Raw genomic sequence first — 22,838 nt, forward strand, 5'->3', positions numbered from 1 at the left:
AGTAAACCCATGGAAAATTGTTTTTTAACAACTAGTATTATTTACGACATGCTAAAACAATAAAATATCCAAAAACGATATATTATCAGACAAGTTCTCTCAGTTAATGTCGTCAAAGATAACCGTTACTATTGACATTTGTTAATAAATTGATTTCCCAAAGCCTTAAATTAAGAAAATTTGTTCCACCATTAAGCTATAATTACTTTTATCTATGTAAACTTTTTAACAACCATTGATTCAAAGTCACAAGATTTATATTGTCGTATTTTAAATTATCTGGTTCACATCAATGTCACTATAATATACAATGTCACTACACCACATTGATTCTCCTTAATATGTACTTTTTGCAAAAAGGAGGATGAAACATTTACATTTTACTCTCTCTCTCTCTCTTGTTACTTGTGATTGCGAATCTGTAGTAATAATGAGTTGATTCAAATACCATTGAAATTTATAAATATTTTAAATGCCTTTCTTGCGCCGAGAGTACTTTCAAGTAAACGTTAAGTATTTTGACCGATATTTTAGTCCAATTACGTCAGTTTCTAGTCCATATCTTGACTGGGACAGTTCTAATATTATGATTGTGAATACTTTCAAAAGTAAGGTTCTCGTTTTGACAGCTTTCACCCTTGAGGATGAAGCCTCATATTCTAGGTAAGCACATTATCCGATGGACCCCACCAATAGCCATATGGAGTTGCATCAGTTCTTGTACTATACGGTAGAAATACCATTTGCTGTGCCAGTAAATCAATCAGTAGAAGCATGTTTCTTGATTGAAAGTTACTTTCATAAGCTTTAATTAATTGATGCACATGTTTTATGGCTCTATCCAAAATTGCCATTGCTAGGCATGGTCCCTTTTTTATAATTGAACATTTCACACTAACCCACACACTTTCGCTTAAAGCATCATGCACAGAGAAGTCATATCCAGAGAAGGAAATGAAATGTTTATTTTATTATTATATACAATTGCAAGCAAAAGTATGATATAATGAGTATAACTGTTGGTTAACGATAAAACCACCTTAGCCAGCCAAGGCAAAAACTAATGTCTGGAGCAGCATTGTGGGGATTTTACAAAACATTCATTTGTGTTTAGATTAGCATTTCATATTTGATCTATCAAGTGTGTGTGCACACAAAAGCAAACGCATGATGGTATTCACAGGCTGCTCAAAACTAAACCTTTGTGAATCTTCTTGAAAAACAAACCAAAAATAACTAAGTGAACAAACAAATGCGTCAAACATGGTAGCCTCATGTCTGCAATTGTTGGTTCATACAGAATTCAGATACAAAATAAGTAACATCTCAGATTATAGTCTCCTCAGATTACAACTTTGAATACATAGACACCACAGCTAAATCAGACAAAAATCAGTGAAAATAACAATAAATTGTTCCTGTACTATATACAATGTATGAGTAAAAAAAAAAAACAGAAGGAAAAGTCGAATATTAGAATTAAAGAATACTTGCAAAAAAAATTACGACGAATAACAGATTCACAAGTAGGTAGACCATGTATGCAACAATGATGATCTTGAAAGTGGGTAAGGGGGAGGGGGAGAGGCTACTATACTTTCAAATCATAGGCATCCAGGCTTTTGATAGTTTAAATTGAAGTTAAACGCTGTAAACAGAGTACCGGGTATATGCAATCATTGTTGTTTTATAACTATTTAAGAAATGAAAATTCCAAACAGTTAATGAAGAAGCAAAGACATCAGAGGTTAGGAGATTTTGCTTACACAGGTCGAAATGAGACATTATGCAAATTAGCTACTTAATATGCACAGTCATGATTGCTAAATTTGATCAAATTCCTCTAGGACATTTTTGAAATTTTGCATACACAGAAATGAGATAATTGATATGCAAATTATCTACTTAATATGCACAGACATGGTCCAAAATCTAATATCATTGCATTATCTTATGCAATAATTTGATCAAAATCCTCACACCAAACACATTACCTTCCTTATGTACAAGAGCTGAAGATACAAGAAACATTTGAAAACAAAATATTTTATAATACCTTGGAAACCATATATAATGCATGACATCTCTTAATCAGAGAAATCTTGTACAGCAGAAATCAATTCAGCTAGACAACATGAGTAGAATGCAACATTTTGTTTTGTTGGATAATTTACTGAAACGATAATTATAAGCTTATCAAAAGTACAGTCGATATAATATTGATCAGTAAAGATCTGTTGGCAAACAAAGGCACATGTTAACATGGGGCATTTACAGTAATCATTGTCAACCATGTTTATCATAATCATTGTCTACATTGTCTCAGACTTTGAGTTAGTATCTGTTATGTCTAGACACTACTTTATTTTGGCTCACTTAATTAAAAATACAACATTGTCTATCCAATTGTCGAACCGTGCTGATTTTTCACTGCAAACTTGTGAGAAACTGACACACAAAGTTACCCTCTTTTTCTATTGTGGAATTAATATTAACAACCAGATAACTTTAAACAATATCTTTAAAATACCGGTACTTGTTTTCCTATTCACAATTGAAAGCAATGTTTGCTCGAGTTGTTGTTTTGTTGGCATTTTAAGTGAAAATAATAGTGAGATTTCGTAAACTTGACCAGAGCATGCTGGTCACGTGTGTGGGTCATGATCCCCTGAGGGAATTTATACATGACCTATGACTGGTCCGAAATTTGCAATGTTGAAAAGTGTGGAGAGTGGGTTTGTAAACCACGAGATACACCACCAGTCGACGAATTTTGAGTTTTTTCATGACTGCAATGCCGTCTTATGAATTTTTCGACATTGTAATATCTTTATGCTTTTTCACCTCTGGTTTTTAATTCAACATTTTTTGACAATGTAACAATTGGCTTGAGCTATTAGCTATTCCGATTTGTTCGGTTGTTCCACATATTTTATGCACCCCCAATGGTTCCACAGCTTCCAGTAATTGCATCAGATTGTCTGTGAAATGTGGGTACAAACTGAACGAATGTGTGGACAACATCAGCAGCAATTGTTTAGAGCCTGCCATTTTGTTAATAGATGAACTAAACGAGTGTGATTGACAATAAAGATAATACAGGTACATCAAATTCACCAGTTCACCCAGCAGCTTATTACAAGTTGTGTAAATACCATTAAGGGCAGTGTAAAAAGTTACAGTTACAGTAACAGCCTCAGGGTCTTCAAAGTTAAAAAGCAGTGGTCGTCATGGCATACCATGTTCAATATGGGTCCCATGTCACATATCCAGCTCATGTAAAATACATAGTTTCTTAAACAAATTAAAATGCGAGATGCATATTCCAATTCCTGCAAATTAAAATTGCTCAATATTCTCAATAGTTAGGAATATATAAAACAATGAGCTGAAAATTATGTTACATTCACTCATTTGAAAAAAAGAAAAGGGAGAAAAAAAATTTGGTTTAAAAACAGTTAATATGACATAGTGTATAGAAACAAAAACAACCAAATACTGTCACAAAATTGCTCATATATTGCACTTATTATACAACTGGGTACCAGTTTTAGTATTCCAATTTGCTAAATTGTATCACAAAACACATTTATATCAGAATTATACATCTTAGCTCCACTATACAATAAAAATTTTGTAAAACAACTCTTGCCACCAGAGGGCAGTAATCACTAAATGTATTTTATAAAACACTGAAAAGTGTCTGTAAAAAAGGCTTGACACTGAACAATTAAGAGCTGCATTTGAATAGTAGTGAAAATTGGTTAAAGTTCAGCTGAAGTCACATTATTGCCATGGTGCCTGATTTATCACATAATTATGGTGGGCATTGAGATGCGGTGGATGATTTGGATAAGGACCAACATTAGCAGTGTGGTAACTCGATGGGTAGGTTGTTGTTGGATGCGAGTGAATAGGTGGAGGATTGTATCCATGGTTACCCATGTGAGACTCATTGTGGTGATAACCAGCAATGGCAGAGCTGTACGTGTATTCTGATCCTGGTGAGTGATGAAATGGTGGCGGGGTTTGTTGGAGGTTACTTGTCAATGACGCTGAGGCTCCGTGCTGGTGTTGAGTGATGGAGTGGCAAGAACTTGACGTGGTCATTAAAGGCTGTTCAGGCTTGTCATAGCTGGCAGCTGTTGATTGAATAGGGTGAGATGCTACATTAGTGTTCAGCGATATGACATTTTCAGAATGTGGAACAGTGTGAAGATTTGGTGTAGGCTGTTGCTGCAGATCTTCTGTACGTTCTTGTTGAGAGACAGATGAAGCTGGATACTGAATATTGGTTGTCTGATGGTCTGTATTTGTTGCTTCAGTATACGTGTGATCTTCCTCATTCTGATAAGACTGCAGCAAAGTATCAACAGCAATCTTCTCGACAGCATCGGACACTCCTTTTGATGGCTGAGAAGATTGGACTTCTGCTTCAGGTGATCTGTTAGACTTAGACCGAGAGCGAAATATACGTTGTCTCGCAGGTTTTTCTCTTTCTCGGTAGCCAGTTATTGGTGTACTATCATATGTTAGTTCAACCTGTCTCTTAATTTCAGGCATGTTTTCATCTGTGAATCCATGAGCTTTTTTCATGTGGAACTGCAGCAGTTGTTTGGTGGTGGTGGATGAATCACACAGTGTGCACCTGTATGGTCTGACGCCACTGTGCGTCAACAGATGTACTTTTAAACTGTGAGAATCAAAAAATCCCTTGCTGCATTTATCACAGACAAATGGAAACTCTCCCTTATGTGCTCTCAAATGCCTCTCCAAGTATTTCTTAACACAGAACTTCTTATGGCAGTGTTCACATTCATGCTCAAATTTCCCTGCAATTTGATAGGGGAAAAAATATCAGTATTGTCCATTCCACCATGGGATATCTGTAAGCTATCTTATTAGGACATGGAATTCTCAAAATAGAATTCCTCGCTGTCGATTTCAACTTGAATTTCTATCCTGTAATCACCCATACATTAATTTACAATTATTACAAAAAAATAAGTGTTATCACAATTCTAAAAATATAATTTAAAACATTAGTTTTTCAGAGAAAAATTAATTCCAAAATAAAATACTATAATAGTGTATTATTATTATTGTACAAATCCATATAAAAAGTGTACTGCTGCCACACAATAAGAAGTTTGTAGGTGAACAGCGCCTCCACAGGTAAAAGAGTAAAACCTTTTGTTTTTAGGATCGGTACTCACTAGTATGGATGCATTCAACATGTCGACGAAGGTGAGCTCTACATTTAAACATTTTCGAACATTGATCACAGGGATATTTCTTGGCTTTTTCCTCTGGCAGGTGAGCCTTTCTTTTATGTTCTTTCAGATAGTAATTGCTATGAACTGCCTGCAAATAAAGACGTGAAGTTGAAACAGATGACATGGGACCTAAGATAGACAAGAGTATGACAATATTGATTTTGTCCATTACAAAAAGAAATGAGATACCTTTATAGTGAAATAGATTTTTGGATTAAACTTAATGTATTTATTCCATTGGCATGTGTGGTTTTTTACCCAAAATAAGAAACAAATCTCCTTGTGTGCATAAACATTAAAATTTGGGCTGTAATATTTTTGTTACACGCCTCTCAGTTGATACACTGAAAGTTTGCTTTCCAAAACGGTCGCAGACTTTACATTAAGATAAAAACAAGCTAAGCTTTGATGATGGCTGCCATCTTGAACAACAGTTCACTATATAGCAGTGGCAATGGTCAATACAAGCAAGCTTCAATGGACCACAAAAAACTATAATCCTATTAGAATTCATGTATTGTATTTGCATGAAAGTAAAGGCATGTAATATTTTCATTAGGTCAGTCATGCACTGACCATAATACGCAATGAACCAACTTCTACAGACGTTTTAAATTTCCTGCAGTTGATGTGATTTGTTGGTAAGAATCAGTCATTCACCCCCCCCCCCCAAAAAAAAATAATGGTGTTGTTTGTTGCTACTGTTATTAAATACACATATACATAAATATATCCCTGTTAATGAAACAACTTATGAACAATATTGTCCCAGCAGATCACAAACTAGTATTGATCAGTAAGCAACATTTGTGATCAAACAGTCACATGCTAGTTAATTGTGTTACTATGTATTTGTCTGGTAATTTACCTGTCCAAGGCTATATGACTTTAATATCCTTAGTATCACGCCCTGGCATAATACAGACAGATTGGTTTCTTTTCTAGTATATGCATGAATTATGACAAATTATGTGCTTATGATTTCATACATACCGGTAATGGTGTAAAATTTATCTTATAACAAATCTTGTTGCGTGATTGCTTACTGAAGCTGTTTAAAAATTTAGTAAATAAAATACCTTGCCACATTCATCACACTGCCAAGCTGACGATGTGCCATGTTCCTCCTTCATGTGGCGTATTAGTTTCTTTCTACCATAGCAGATTTCCTTGCACTGATAGCATGTGTACTTGTCAGTTTTCAAGCCATATGGATGGAATATATTTATATGCTTCTGGGTATAGAGAGCATTGTCAAACCGCACATGACACTTGTCGCAATCTAACAGGAGAAAATTTAAAACAATCAATGAACTGTCACCACCACAGTATCTGTACTACACTACATCAATGTGGGGATGTGAACAGATTTTTATGAGAATAAAACAATACTACATCACATAGCACATAGCCAATGAAACTACAGTATGAGCAATTGTTTTCTTGAATCCAAGACAGTGGCCAATCATGAAACAATTCTCAAACTAGAATGCATTTAAGTAAACAATGTATATAAATTTCAGATCAAAGTTAGTGGGTTTGAAGTATTTTATGCCATTTTTCTGTAAAATATTCTTGTAAAGTATTGTGACATACCAGTACGGTAGTTTTTATTCATGATACTAACAGCACACATGTCAATGATGCTACAGCAAAAAAGTCAGATTGGAGCAATTTATTTTTTATTTATTTATTAACACACAACATCCCCCGGAGGGGATGAAAAGGGTTACAAATCAGATATTAGTAAAAGAAAAATAACCACATAAAGAGTAAGGGAACAAAAAGGCATAAAAAAAAAAAAAAAAAAGATAATAAGTTGAATACAAGGAATGTATTACTGGCTTAGTTTATGTAGGTGCTGCTGTCTTGTATTAAAACAGTTTTTTAAATATTGCGCTAAAGGAATAGACATTTTCTCGTCACTTAGTAATGATATGAATTTATTTTCATTACTAAATTTGTCAAAATTTGGTATACGTTTATTAGCTACAATGTAAAGTTTTAATCTTATTTCATTGTAATGAGGACAATTTGTGACAAAATGTTGTTCATCTTCAACATGGTCATTGTCGCACATATTGCAGACTCTGTCTTTAAAATCCAATCCTGTATGCCGGCCTGTTTCAATTTTCAGACAGTGGTTGCCAAGTCTAAATTTTGTTAAGGATTTGCGAAGTTCACTGTTTTTCAATAGAGTACCGGTACATTGAACCATGTGACCCAACTAAAATTAACCCCTATCAACATAAAAAGTTTGAGATCATTCCTTTCAGCGGTTCTCTCACACAACCTTATGAAAAAAAATGGAAGAAAGATGGTCCCATAGACTTGGACCACTAATGACATGTGCCCCTCCACCCTGTGATCCTTAATTACAATGATAAAAATGAAACCTGTCTGAAAAACAAAATTTTTTTTTAGTGTAGTGACTTGAAATGTTGGGTTTTCCAGGGTTGAATTGACTGCCACTCATACTCACCAGTACGCAAGACCTGTCGTTCAGGATCACAAGGTACACATAGAAGTTTACAATATGCAGGTGAAAACCAAAACAATAATTCAGTATTTGGCTTGATATTTCTGATACTCACAAAGAAGAGGGTGTTCTGTAGGTAAAGAACAAAAAAATGGATGGCTTTTAAGTAAGCATGAATGTTGCTAGGCTGAAAACTATGCACATTTCCAAAATAAAATGTTTTCTATTTTCCCATTGCTAGTGCAACAATGTGCATTTTTACACATTTTTTCTGTTTTGATAACAGTTTTGCACAATATCTATCACCAGACGGGTTTTGCCTAATGCAATTTCCCAGCTATACAATGACTTCTACTGTAACTAAGTACAGATATACAAAATCCATATACCGGTATCACCAAAGTGGTATTACCAGCATTCATACTAACCTGTGTATAGCGAACTTCAATATTTTGTAAATCTCTTTTTGGAGCTGGATTCAAATAACGCAGCCAGGTTGATTTGCTCTCATCAGACAGATCCAAATAGTTGGACACTTTACCATTCTCATTAAAAACCTAGTGAAGTTAAAAATATCATCTCTTTAAAGCTTAAAATGTGCAATTCTAAAAAAAATTTAGAAGTCAATGTAGTGGAGAAAAAAAGTCCTTAAAGGGGCACTCCAGTTAAGCCTAATCTCACAACAAATTTACTTTCTTGATTAAAATTACAATGGGTAACAAAAGATAGTTAATTTTGTAAACAACATAAACAATAGTGTCCCATGATTCTTTGGTGCAATCCCTGGGCTTGGAAGGTTTCCCTTCAACATTAAGAGAGCTGTTGTTTGTTATGCACCAACAAATAACAAGTTCAAAGAAGGATGGACAAAATAGATAATAGACACAAAACAAATACAATTATAGGATTAGTTTGCATCAGTGCTTCTTCTGTTCATACTTTCCATCATGAAACTGATCAAAACGCAGTGCAACAGCTTGTAGTACTACCACAGTTGTCTACTATTAAATTCTAGTTCAGTGCTTTTTGTCCAAGTATGTTCTCTGTTTTGACTATTTTATTTATAGCTAATCACGCTATTCCAATAATCTATTTAAAGCTAAAATAGTCCTCCAAATATTTATTTCCAACACTATATTGTTGTCTGAGTATGTCATCAAATTCACCATTTTATTCATCCTATTTCATAGCTATCCATGCTATATTCACTAAAATAGTCCTTCAAATATCTATTTCCAACACTATATTGTTGTCTGAGTATGTCATCAAATCCACCATTTTATTCATCCTAATTCATAGCTATCCATGCTATATTCACTAAAATAGTCCTTCAAATATCTATTTTCAACACTATATTGTTGTCTGAGTATGTCATCAAATCCACCATTTTATTCATCCTAATTCATAGCTATCCATGCTATATTCACTAAAATAGTCCTTCAAATATCTATTTCCAACACTATATTGTTGTCTGAGTATGTCATCAAATCCACCATTTTATTCATCCTAATTCATAGCTATCCATGCTATATTCACTAAAATAGTCCTTCAAATATCTATTTCCAACACTATATTGTTGTCTGAGTATGTCATCAAATCCACCATTTTATTCATCCTAATTCATAGCTATCCATGCTATATTCACTAAAATAGTCCTTCAAATATCTATTTCCAACACTATATTGTTGTCTGAGTATGTCATCAAATCCACCATTTTATTCATTCTAATTCATAGCTATTCATGCTATATTTACTAAAATAGTCCTCTAAATATCTCTTTACCACTCTGTTGCAATTTTAAAGTACAATGTACTGTGAAATCTCGACAAACTGACCTTGATGACATGAACCAACTAAATGAGCCTATGAAATACTGACATACATGTATGCAAACCAAAACCCAACAACAAGCCACTGCAAACAATCCAAAATGGTGGATTAAGTGAATTGCATCAAATACTACATTGCCGGTCAGGAACAAGGTGAGCAGCACACAGATATTAATAAATATACATGCAAGTTAAAATTATGAAAATAAATTAACCATGTACTTACAGGCCACAAGAATCTTGTATTTATATCTGTCGTAATATCATCCTGCATAATAGTCATACCAGTCAATGGCTCAAACACTGTATTATGCTTGATGTGCATTTTACTATAGACTCCAAGTTCACCACCACATGCATCTGATTGCCCAACAAATAATTGCTGTATTAGAAATTAAAACATACCCATTAATTTGTTACTACTGTTATTACTGCCTCAATGGAAGTGCATATACATGTAATTCTTTCTGAAATCGGATGGTTATTACAAATAATTACCGGTATATCCAATGGAGTTATCATAAACTAGCTTCCGAGAGAATGACTACGGTAATATAAATATACTTCATAATCAATTTGTGTGGTTTTTTTTCACTTAATAGCTTACCATAATCATATCAGTAATTACTGCTATAATTTTATTTTAATATGGTAGCTTTGGAATCTTGATGAAGCTCAGAAAAAAAATGGAAATACTTCATTGATGAAGTACACTTGTATCTGAAACATAGACCCCCACCAAAAGATGCACGGTATGTAGTCAATCAACTACCTGGTCATTTAATAACAAAATACAGAACTTTTCTCTTGTACTACATAATATAATTATTCTGGGTTTTGAGAGGCTTGAAACAGGAGATGGCAATTGAGAGTTTTGTCCAGTTAGGACACAATTTCTAACTGTATCTATCAGTAACTTTATATAACTTACCCATGGTAGTGAGCTAATTGCCTTGCTTCCAGTCATTCTGTCTGGCTTTAAAGTATCTCGAACCAGATTATATTTCAAATTAGTGCCATACAATTTTTTCATCTCATTGTATACTCTCAAAGATGGTTCTGATGGTTCTTCATCTGATAGCAGAATGAAAATGAAAGATAATGTAATATAAGCTGAAACACCAAACCCATGTATAAAAGATTGGACATTATACCCACAAATATTATTACCAAATGTCTATGGAAACATATTTTCCTGCATTTACATATTTCTTTTTTCATAAATTTTGATAACCTCTGATATATTTTGAATAGGTCACATAATATCATCCCTGAAAAGAGGTGGTAATATGTATGACAACATCTGTTGTTTCTTTTTCCTGAATGATGTCACTTTGTTTTGGAATCAGAAGCATTATAGAATTCTGTCACTGAACACAAGTTATCCCATAGAGTAAAACATGATACATTGCATTATAATATATTACCCAGTAGGACTTTTTGGCTGACTATAATCTCAATGCCCATTAAATCTAAAAGACACAGTTAGATGTGAAGTGAACAAGACCATACAGAACATGTTTTGGCTGCCACAGTTGTTAGTATTATTGAAATCTAATTGACACATATCATGCGTGTATTCTGAAGCATACAAGACATTTTAACATTATTATCGATATGATAGACTGTTGTACAACATTTCAAAAGCCAATCTTGTGCCTTCCTAGTTCCCAACTCACTCATCCTACCTTCTGAACCAGGGTTACTAGCACAGTCGTCTCCATTATGTAGCATATGCTGCTGTATAACACCAGTCTGGTTAGAAAGAAAAATCCCAATATTGCCAAGTTGTTCATCATCAAGAACTCCAGTCTCACTTGAAACACCAGCACTGTGATCGTGACTCGTTTTCCTCCTCTTTACAGCTTCCACGACTTTGTTCAGATTTTGTCTTTTCTTTTGACGGACTCTGCTGGCAATGCTGTCTGTTTGCCTGCGCTTTCTGTGCTGTGTTTGCATTACATTCTTATTTTCCCTTCTCTCCTCATGACATCTTTCAACAACATTATTATCACCATTTGGGCAAGCAGTTTCTATGGTAACGCCATCCTCGTTTCTGGAACCTTTTTCTCTAGTTCCTTTAAGTCTCATCAAACGTATTTGGGCAGCACGTATTGCTCCTATTACCTTTCTGCTTTTCCTACCCATTGCACGGTTTATTTATAATTCCTAAGAAGATGAAAAAAGATGCAGGTCGTATATTCAGAGCGCAACCAGACTTACATCGTCAACACAAGTTCAAGGCCCGGATATGTTATGTGCAAAGTGGAGTTCCCACAATTTGTGCAAGACTTGTGCCGTTTCTAACATTTCTGAATAGTGCAAGTAACATACAACTGAAATACTCTGACAGTTTATTGTATTATATGCAATTACCTTAGAACGGTCTCGGTCATGTGGCAATTAGTCCCATCCTGCCAAAATATTCGATTTACCAGCGAAAATCTGTCGAATATCAATAATACAGACAAAAATTGGAGAGAGGAAATGACAAACCATCGAATGAACCCAGAAAATGAACTGGGCAGGCGCACAATGTTGCCTTCTGGGAAATTGAAATCATTCGCAACACATAACAGTGGAAGATGCATGACAGCTGACTGTGGTGGTTGTTTCGCAGTGATATTGTTGGATTTGTTCTAGTTTCGAGCATAATACGTAACTTTACGGGAGATCGGAGTACGCTGTCTATATCTAAATAGTAACCGTGATGATGGGCAGGTAGAAAACGTTAGTTTCTGAGCATAACAAACGGACCCGACTTTACTCTGTGAGTGACCGATTGTCGCATCGCGCTAGTCGTGTCCGCCGATGTTGTGTAATCGGCTATCCACCATGGGTGCAACAAACATCGGGAAGCCCTACGATTACATGTTGAAGTTTTTAGTCGTCGGCGATAGCGATGTTGGAAAGGGAGAAATACTAAGTGGTTTAGAGGACGGGGTGGCAGATTCGCCCTATGGCCAATACACTAATGGTGAGTGACGTATTATTTATGTGACCGGTGGCACGATCTTGGCACGGCACGGCGGATCGGTTTCATAATAACATCATGTTTATTTGTCCGTATCGTTATTTTATCGACACGAATGTGCCGAAGTTTGCGGCATTGTTTGGAAAAACATGGCACAGCCATTTGGTTTTCGGACAGTTTTGAGGTATTTTATCATCAATTGCGTGAAAAAAAACACACATTGCGGATGTAATATTGTTTGTAGATTCATGTACACAGTAATTAGTCAATACTCATCATTCGTAACAACGTGTTGTTTATGATAAATCGCTATCATCAATGTTTCAACCGGCTCGAACAGATAGTTCTTGGCACTGTGATGTCAGTGCTACCAAGAAGGATCGTGAATGTAGATTGGTTCTCTGGTTTGCGGATCGAAGTGTTATTTGCGGTCATAACGATGTCAAAACATAGCTCAGAGTCGGGGACAAAGAAATGAACGGGAGCCCAAAACATCACCCAGTATCGTCGATTTCAACATATGCTGGTGTTATTGTTCCGTTGAATTCAAAGCGGAACAAGCCGAGCGTCTTACAAAAACAAAGCCGTGACTCAATTAACAGGGTATTGCGTTTCACCGTTATTCCGTCTGCCACTTGCCACTTCTATTGTATTGAGTATTGACTGGCAATGTGCAAAACTACGAACTTGTCAATTGGCGGGGTGGGGGGTATTTGTTACAGAAAAGTTGCTGGCATTTCATTGTACACTGTCAGTATCTCATTCACATCATGGATAAATCTTGTTATTTTTGCATGTGTGCGCAAATATTGGCACTATTTTTGTTTAGTCAGATTATCATTATTTCTTTTATCCCACAAGCTACTTGTGCAGTATAATACATTGACAATTTTACTGTCACCTGCCAAAGCTAGTCTTACTTTGTGTCAACATGTGCTAGACATTACCCCACATGACCTCAGTTTTCCTTTCCAATTGCTTTGTGTGTGGTTTTCTGCTAGTTATTGGAAGGATGACACTATAATTTATCATTTCAACAAATCATGATTACTAAAATAAGACCGCAGCAACCAAATACAGGGTGATAGATTTCTATGTCCTGTAGGGTATACAACAAGTTTAAGCCACACACTAAGATTAATAAAATTATGACAAGACTGCTCACAGCTGAGACACAGGAGAAATGTGTCTGTGGTATTGGTAATAGATTGGTATATCTTGTTGCATGTACAGATCCAGGCACTAACAAGGGTATAATTATATGGCAGCAGCTGGACACGCATACCACTTTTGCACTTGGCTCTTTATCTTGTTTTTTCTCCAAATTGTTTAGTCTTGCATGATTTTGGTATGTTAAAGTTCTAAATCCAAGTTGTGTATAATATATTCATCAGTTAAAATTATTTAGGTTATTTATTGTCGTCATTTGAAACATTATCGTTGATATTATAAATAACCCTTATCGGTATGTCTGGTCTATAATATTCTAATTATTGTTCATAGATATCACATTTGTTGTTGTTGGTGATGGTGGGGTCTTTAAGTTCTGAATGGTTTGCTGAAAATTGAAAGGCTATGATTGTTATGCAGCATTTGTTAAAATTTTGTACATAAAAGTACTACAGACTGCTTTAATTTCAGAAGAAATAAATGTTCATGAATTTCACGAGTCAATGATAATCACAAAATTTTGTTGCAGTGAAAATTTCTCTGGTGTCTGTGATTTTTCCGAAATTTTTCCATGAATGCCTTAAAATCATGAAATCGCGAGAAATTTCCAGCAGTAAAAACGTTTTACAGTATTTTACGCACATATACGAGTGTCACATGGGACCCATTTGAAACACAACACAACACAACACTTCACAATGACCATTTTGTAACACATATTATAATCTACAGTTTCATACCCTCCCTCAACAAAACATGATGGATAATACTGTCCCTGGGGGAGGTGAAAGTATGCAATACTTCAATCCGTTTCCATTTCCTACAGTATTATTTTCATTTTTCTACCTCAACCTCTAATTAATTAGATTCCACAAACATACAGTAATTGGTTTTGCAACACAATGATCTACTGCATTTTCTCAAATATATTAACATGATGGTTATAAATTTTGCACTATTTCCTGTTGCCACTCATATCATCGCTGATTACATGGTCTTCTAAAGTATCCATAAATTTGCTCTTAAATGTTGTGAATAATGCATGAGAATACACAATTTTAATTAAACAAATTTGTAGAAGGCAGAAAAATAAAACTTAGAGCTTTGCCTTGTATGAACATGGATATGAAACTAAAGGCATTCTCAATATTTGAACATACTTTAAAACTCAATTAGTTATGTTCATTTATTCAGTCAAGTATTTTGTTTTCAGTTCCATCTTTGACACAGTCGAATTTAATGTATTCACCTTTGCATTGCTGTATTTTTGAAAAACATTTCAGAGTTCATTCATTGAAATTTTTCCTTGTAAGTAAGTTGAACGTTTGCCTGGAAATGCTATTGATTTCTTTTATTTTTAGGGTGCAAACACTTCATAAAGTCTGAACTAATATTTCAGGAATGTATCACTGATCTTAACTAGCACCCTGGTAAAGTGCAAATATCATGTTTCTGTAAGTGACTGATCCATGTTAAAACTGTTTATTATTTGTTTACAAGCCTAGGGGAGTGGTATGTCTTGTGTCTTAAAATAAAGCCCTACTGTATATGTAATGTTGTCAGCTTCTATTTAGACATGTAAGCAAAGTGTTGATGGGTCCCTCTCAAAAACCATGTGTATTTCGGAAGTTCAGGAAATGGACATAAATCATATATTTGATAATTAATTTAGAAGTCAATCTAGAATTTGGCGGCCTGATATTTTCTGTGGTATGTGATCATGGATTTAAATATGCTGATGATAGTAAAATGGTTATGGTCTTGTTTGTTTTTAATATACACATCATAATGGTATATTATTATAGCGAGGTTATATCATTAACAGTTTAATGATAACCTCATTGGTTACTAGTATATAAATTGTTTTCTCGTCAGAGGGTCACAATTTATCGGTAATTTTATTCATGTGCATGTTTTCGTAAGAATTCTAATATCCTGAGCAGGGTATTGACAGATGGATCATTGCTGATGAAAATATCCAGGAGTGTTTCCATGAATATCTTGGTCTCCCACCAGTACGCTTCGTTTTAATTACAATTTTTACATGTACATAGTAGATGATCGGCTGTCAAGCTTTTTGTCAGCACTATGATCAGTGAACCATTTCCTTTGAGGTGGCTTTTATGTGCATTGCTATTGCTGAAGCAAAAAGATGATTTAATTTCTGTAGAAACAACTTGTTACTCAACCTGATGAGCTAGCTGTCAAATAGCAAATAAAATTCATGTAATCTTTTGCTTCTGGGGGCACTTTGTTTGTTGTGCTGGAATTGAGCCTTGGGAATCCATTGCTGCTGCTGTATAGGATAACAGGAACGTTATATGTGTACATTTGTATGTGTTATTGAGACATAGATATTTTCTTTCTTCTCTGCCTTGAACTATTGGACATCATGCATTCTTGTCAACAGATTTCCAGCATCGACAGTTCAGTTTGTGGATTCCTCATGCGTATCACCTGTATGTCTAGCAACATGCCCTCTGCTCTCTGAAATTATTAACGTTCAACTGGCTGTCCTGTGGCAGCCTCTCAACTAAAAAATTGTCATTGTTTAGCTACCCGTACGTATCATAGCTGCATTCAACTCTACAACACACACAAAAAACTTATGTCTTAAAATTATTCTTGATTTTAAGATCTGTGCTGAAATTTAGAATGCTTTAACTTTTGATTATGAGTGTTATTGACCTCTCCCTCTCCTAAATCAGAAATTCGCCAAGGTCCCAATCATTTGGGATTTTCTAAGAGATTCACCTCGTTCAATAACCTTGCTGCTGAATGAAACACAACAACATTGTAAAAACTAGGCACTACCAGCTCAGGGCACACAAAAGACATGGTTGTTTTGACTGGATTCTTCAGGTCCCATCACTCCACCATTATAAACATTATCATCTTGTTTGTCTTGTTGAATCATGAGTTTCTAAACATAATGTCCTTGGTATTCGAAGCCACATAAGGTTGAATGACAATATTTCATTCAGTGCTGGCAGCTTGTTATGCAAATATTAGCTTTTAAGAGATCTTTCCTGATTGGCTCAGTGCAACCTGTTTGTGTCAATTTGTCTTTCTGAAGGTATATTTGAATATGATTACTTGTTTTTTAATTAATTTAGTTATTGTATATACTTTATATTTTAATCTTATCATATAGTACAGACCTTTATTAAAGGTTAATAAAGTTAGTCATTTAATATTTTAATGTCATAAACTTAGGTCTTGTAATGTTTCGTAACTTTGATAACTTGGCATTTTTTGTCATTTAATTTATTCACCAGCCAATGTAACTAAATTTTTATCAATATTGTTTATTGCTGTATCAAATTAATCAATAAATTATTTGAATAAAAACAATTGTAGTAAATTTCCAAATTTATGTGTGAAATTGTCCCCCTGGTCATACACAGTGCAAGTGGATGGCAACACTTAATACGATGTCTTTAACATTTTTAGCATGTTCAAATTCTGAAAATGTATTTTATAATTTGGACTTTAATTATATTATAATGTGATATCATCATATATCAAATTAAGAAAGTAGTGCTCCAATGTCTCTCAAAACTACCGAATAAAACACCATGTAATAGGTGCTGTGGCCCGCAGTACATCCTCTCTTTGGCAATTGACTTGTCTGAATTCCATGATGTTTACATCAATAATTTCCCTTTCCCCTCCACCGTTCGCCTCAAAATGCTGAATAACGAACCACAATTTTCAGCGATAAGTCTTTGTTCAACCCAGATATACCACATAAAAGACATAATGTGTATAAAATTACTGACAATCATTCGTATTACCGGTAAAATTTTATGTAATACTTTTTATACAAGGCCGGACAATAATATATCGTTTGTCGCAATTATGTCCATATTTCTGGCTAGATTGTGAATTTCCAGTTAATGCAACTATTGTGTCATTTTCCATAATGTTCGATAAATTAACCGTAAAATAACATTAAGTGCTGTACACTACCATTAATTTTGCCATCTGCCAGTTTCTAATTGAAGGAATCATTACTATAAATTGGCTGCTTTCCAAATTCATTTCATATTATTGCCGCTTCCATACCCTAGTAATTCAGAGATAATTTTCTACAGAAATATGTTGGGTTATCTATACTTTGTAAGTTGAATTCATTCTTAATAATACGTATGTTATACTACTTGTACTGTACCATATTTTTTCTACTAAATAGGCTTATTCACACTTTGGTCTGTAGATTCACCTTTTTTGAGTTTATTCACATAGAAATGGGAGAAAATAATTGAAAGTTGATTTTGTAGGACCAAAAATGAAATCAATGATTACTACTGAGTGGTATGGTGATGTTATTTGCGAATACTTTCAATACTTTCAGTTTGTTTGATAAATATCATACACACAATCTTATGACAAACTTATTTTATACTTATCCCACCTTGCTACATCATTTCCAAAAAGTCTGTTCCACAAACCCATCTACTGGTATATATCTGCCAATGGCTTTATAGAGAGAATACAATATAGTTATGTTGTAAAGTGTGTCCTATGTTTACACATATGTGTGTTTGCTGAGGAAATATACATGAAAAATAAATTATGTTAATATTGCCCTTCTTTTTTTGAGTAACTATTTTTGCAATAATCAGTTAATATTTACCAACGACAATGTAAATTCAGAAATTCTACAGTTTGCATATATCATTGCTATTTGATTAGATTACCTCTTAGTTGCTTTATATTATCATATATTAAAAACTAATAATATTGATAATTCTTATTGTAATATTTGTCTATAATATGTGTTGTGTCATAAATATTGAAACAAATTTAATTGTGGCCATAGTCAAAATTCCTTCTCACTGTTTTAACATGACATGGTTATGTTCTAAATTTGTGACAAGTTGTTTATTATGGGAACCATTTATTGTCTGGGCAATTTAGCAGGAATTTATTGGAGTTTCATTTCTCTTTTATGCCTTATTGGTTTGGACACTACAACATCAACACATTCTCACACTTGAATAATTCTGATCATATCCTATTTCAGCTGTCGATTTTATTGTTCATTTGGTCTCAAATTTATCCCGAAACTACTGAGAAATGTCTTAGAGATAGATGAAATAACCAGACTGACAATGTTAGGTGTCAATGTGTGTAAGGGCTTTCTATTCAAATATCTTCAATGTGATGGGCTGTTGTGAGTTGCTGTTATCGTAAATAATATGACTGGTTAACCACACAGTGACTAGAGCTTTTAAGTACTGTGTTGTAAGAATGCAAGACAAGTGAAGTATGCATGTCAGAGATCACCTATGTGAGTGGTGTAAACCTGTCATATGAAGTCACAAAACATTTATCATGTACATTATGCATGATTTGGACAAATACAAAGTTGAGTGAAATGAAATGGCCAAAAACAAAATAACACACTTTATTTTCAAGATACCATTCTCATCTAAATATTTTCATCTGTTCCATGAGTTACTGAGCATCTTGTCAATTTTAATATTACTTAAAGTCAACTAATCATACCACTGTTATTAGGTAATTACTATCTGCAAACATTAAGCAATCAAGAATGTATGCATGATAATTTTTCTATTTTATCTCTGGGAGGAATGTTCTCTTGACTATGATGTATTCAGTCTGATGTCTATTGAACTCTTGGTGTTCTTGATAAATCATTGACGGTCTGTTATCTTTAAAAATTGTCTAGCAAAATGCTTTGATAACGACTCTCATTGGTAGTGCTTCTGTAAACGAGATACCTTCATGTACAGTAATAATTACCTGTCAAACCGTAAACATTGCCAGCAGCACAAATTGATCGGTTTACAGATCTTTTTGATATGTAACTTGTCTGAAGTGCTGCGTTTTATACCCTAACAACAATCGTTGCCTAGGCATACAATGTACAGCTAATGCTGGATACGCAAGCTGCTGTTCCTCTCTGATAACCTTTGTACAGTAAGTCTGGATATCTATTAACCTTCGAGGCAACCAACCATTACATATAACTTCTATTGTTATTGGTTATTTTAACCATCGTAATACCCAGCTATCTCATTCATCATATTGTATTGTGTTTCTTTGTCGTCCTGGATCAAATATACTCATCGTGTTCGCCATGTGCTGCATTTATAGATAAAATAAATTAATACATAGTAGTGTGAATTATTTCAGTTCTTTTTTACCTTGAGAAACTAAAATCCTGATGTGTTTTGTCTTGTTATCAGTGATGCAAATTTTAATTTTCCATCATAAAGTGTTCGTCAAGAAAAGTCATAAAATTAGGTAGCATCAGTTCTTTTGGAAAAAGTGGTATATTTTTTATTTTTGTGAAAATTCATCTCCATTAACTCTGGCGCTTGTTATTTTTAGTCCCCGTTCGGACGAAGTCCGAAAACGGGGACTTATAATTCGGTCTCCGTCCGTGCGTATGTGCGTCCGTGCGTCCGTCCGGAGTCATGTCTCAGAATCCCTTGGGCCGATTCCGTTCATTTTTTGCATGTACCTAGTACTTTATGTGGGACATATGCACATGCAGTGGTTTAGCGATTCAATTCAAAATGGCCGACTGGCAGCCATCTTGTTTTTGAAAATGTTGTATTTTGGACATGCTTTGTCAGTTTTCATTCAAACTTGGTACATAGATCATACATGTTAGGATACATGTCCGTGACGATTTATTTCACAATTGGATTAAAGATGGCCGACTGGCAGCCATCTTATTTTTTGAAAATGTTGTATTTTGGACATGCTTTGTCAGTTTTCATTCAAATTTAGTACATAGATCATACATGTTAGAATACATGTCCCCGACCGTTCCTGAGTCTGTCTGTCTGTTTGTCCATCCGTCCATCCGTGTGTCCATCCGTTCGTGTCAGTCTGTCCAGAGTAATATTTCAGAATCCCTTAGACCGATTTCGTTCATTCTTTGCATGTGCCTATAGTACTTTATGTGGGACATATTCACATGCAGTGGTTTAGCGATTTGATTCAAAATAGCCGACTGGCAGCCATCTTGTTTTTTGAAAATGTTGTATTTTGGACATGCTTTGTCAGTTGTCATTCAAACTTGGTACATAGATTATACATGTTAGGATACATGTCCATGACGATTTATTTCGCAATTGGATCAAAGAAGGTCGACTGACAAGCATCTTGTTTTTTTTATACCGTATCTTGGACGTGCTCTGTCAGTTTTCATTCGAATTTGGCACATACATGTACTTTATACATGTTAGGACGCATGTCTATGACAATTTGTTGCAAAATCTGGTCAAGGATGGCCGATTGACAGCCATCTGATGTTTTGGCCTTACTAATATATTCCACAATTTATGTACCATTTTCATTTGTATTTAGCACATACATCATACGTATCAGTGTGTTTCATAATCAGATCAAAGATGGCCGAATAACGGCTGTTTTTATTTTTGGCCATATTACTACTACACGAAACACATGTTTTGATGTAAATAAACAATCTGTTGTATACGCCACTTGGAACTCAAGTTTCAAGGACACGCTCACAACAACCCCTCTGTTTTAATATGACGAGCACAAAGAGAACTTTCAAAAATTCAATGGGGATTGTGTCATTTTCAATGACTTGTACTTTATGTTTTAATATGAAAATTTTTATTAAAACATGTAGCGAATAAGAGAGTGTAAGTGGTCTAAAATTAACAAAAAAATACTTAAAAATGTTGACAAATTATGGCGTTCAATGATTTGGACTCCCTTACATTATCAATTCACAAAACTGCAAATGTCTTTTGTATTTTGAAGACAGAGTTAGGGAAAATGGATATGCATTAATTCAAGTGATGATCTACATGGTCTTTAAATTTTAAATGTCAACTTATGTCACATTTCACAAAATAAATTTTGACCAAGACCTGTAGCCAATAGGAAATTATGTATATTTTTATCCTGAAATTATTCAAAATATTTTAGAAAAATATAAAAAAATAGACAAAATCTTACAACAAAATTTTGGCAAGAATGGCCTTAATTAATTAAATGTTAGTTAACCGGGGTGTTGCTGTTATTGGGACATACTTTAATATTCCATGACTGGTTGCTTTTCTTATTAACAAAAGGGTGTTGTCACAAGGACCATTGTTGTCACCAAATTGACCATAATATTTGGATGCTTATAGATTATTACATATCTCTGTCTATTCCTACTTTACCTTGTACCGCTATGTGTGGTAATAGTAATATTATATTGCATATTTAGAAAAGGAACATTTCTATCAGTTATTAGCAATAAATATAGGGATAACAATATTAAGTAATAAAACTAATGAAATGCACATGTGTATGCTTCATAGTTAATTTTCCTGTCATAGTGTCTACAGAAATTTAAGAAAGCCCATTTGATGTGAAATTACACATAGGTGACATTTCTGTCTCAACCTTCTGTTCTTTGTGGTGTTTCGAAGTAAATAGAATTAAGTGGCACTGTTTTGATTGTGTAACCGATAATACAAGGTATATTAGTGTAGTCATGGTCTATAGATGTTGAATCGATCTACGCTTTATTTATTTCACTTCTGAGTGTTCCTTCAGGGTTTAGGGTGGAGTCTCCTCGCTATAAATAACACAAACTTTCCTGAATGGTTTAATGACTACCGTAACACAAGGCTATGTCATTGCATTTTAATGCAGTGCAAGTAAACAAATTGTTGTGAGTAAGCAGTTTTAAATTGAGCATGGTGCTTGTGTTACATATTGCAGTTTTTCAGTAGCGTACCGTGTATTGAATACCTTCTTGATATTCAATGAAATGTATACCGTACTAGTGTGTTATGTATTGCAGTAGTGATCAGGTGATGTTGTGTTTTGAGTATTGCAATTGATCATGTCTGACCTGTACCGACAGTTCAGTGTCCTTAGTCAACTCCCATGTCTTGTACCTTTCATATGACTTCCAGTACTGTTCCAAATTAAAATAAATGTTTGTCATTGTTTTGAATGATTTTTTAAAACCAAATTTCATTAAGAATGTAATTAAGCATTATTCTAATTTATTCTATATAGTGATGAATCAGATTTGAAATATTTTAGGAATATTTTTAGGAAATTTGTATGTCATTTTTATGTGATGGTTAACCCAG

The 22,838-nt window shown here is 34.3% G+C and overlaps 2 protein-coding genes across 2 annotated transcripts in view; one reads left to right on the plus strand and one right to left on the minus strand.

The window, feature by feature from the left end:
- Nucleotides 1-941: 941 nt before the first annotated feature.
- LOC100371993 (uncharacterized) lies at nucleotides 942-12,111 on the minus strand. The gene is made up of 9 exons (XM_002741183.4): nucleotides 11,961-12,111; nucleotides 11,273-11,753; nucleotides 10,516-10,658; nucleotides 9,811-9,966; nucleotides 8,184-8,312; nucleotides 7,759-7,885; nucleotides 6,356-6,558; nucleotides 5,217-5,364; nucleotides 942-4,832 (listed from the first exon to the last, which is right to left on the minus strand). The coding sequence occupies exons 2-9, from the start codon at nucleotides 11,730-11,732 to the stop codon at nucleotides 3,787-3,789; spliced, it is 2,412 nt and encodes an 803-aa protein (XP_002741229.1). The 5' UTR covers nucleotides 11,733-11,753; nucleotides 11,961-12,111; the 3' UTR covers nucleotides 942-3,786.
- Nucleotides 12,112-12,145: 34 nt separating this feature from the next.
- The window catches only part of LOC100372140 (ras-related protein Rab-40C-like), a 38,074-nt gene continuing 27,381 nt past the window's right edge, over nucleotides 12,146-22,838 (plus strand). Inside the window, exon 1 of the mRNA XM_002741184.4 lies at nucleotides 12,146-12,561. Coding sequence (XP_002741230.2) covers nucleotides 12,396-12,561 — 166 coding nt within the window. The 5' untranslated portion in view covers nucleotides 12,146-12,395. The remainder of the gene's footprint in view (nucleotides 12,562-22,838) is intronic.

The sequence above is a fragment of the Saccoglossus kowalevskii genome, chromosome 8, assembly GCF_978046115.1.
Source record: "Saccoglossus kowalevskii chromosome 8, keSacKowa6.1, whole genome shotgun sequence".
Classification (NCBI taxonomy): Eukaryota; Metazoa; Hemichordata; class Enteropneusta; family Harrimaniidae; genus Saccoglossus; species Saccoglossus kowalevskii.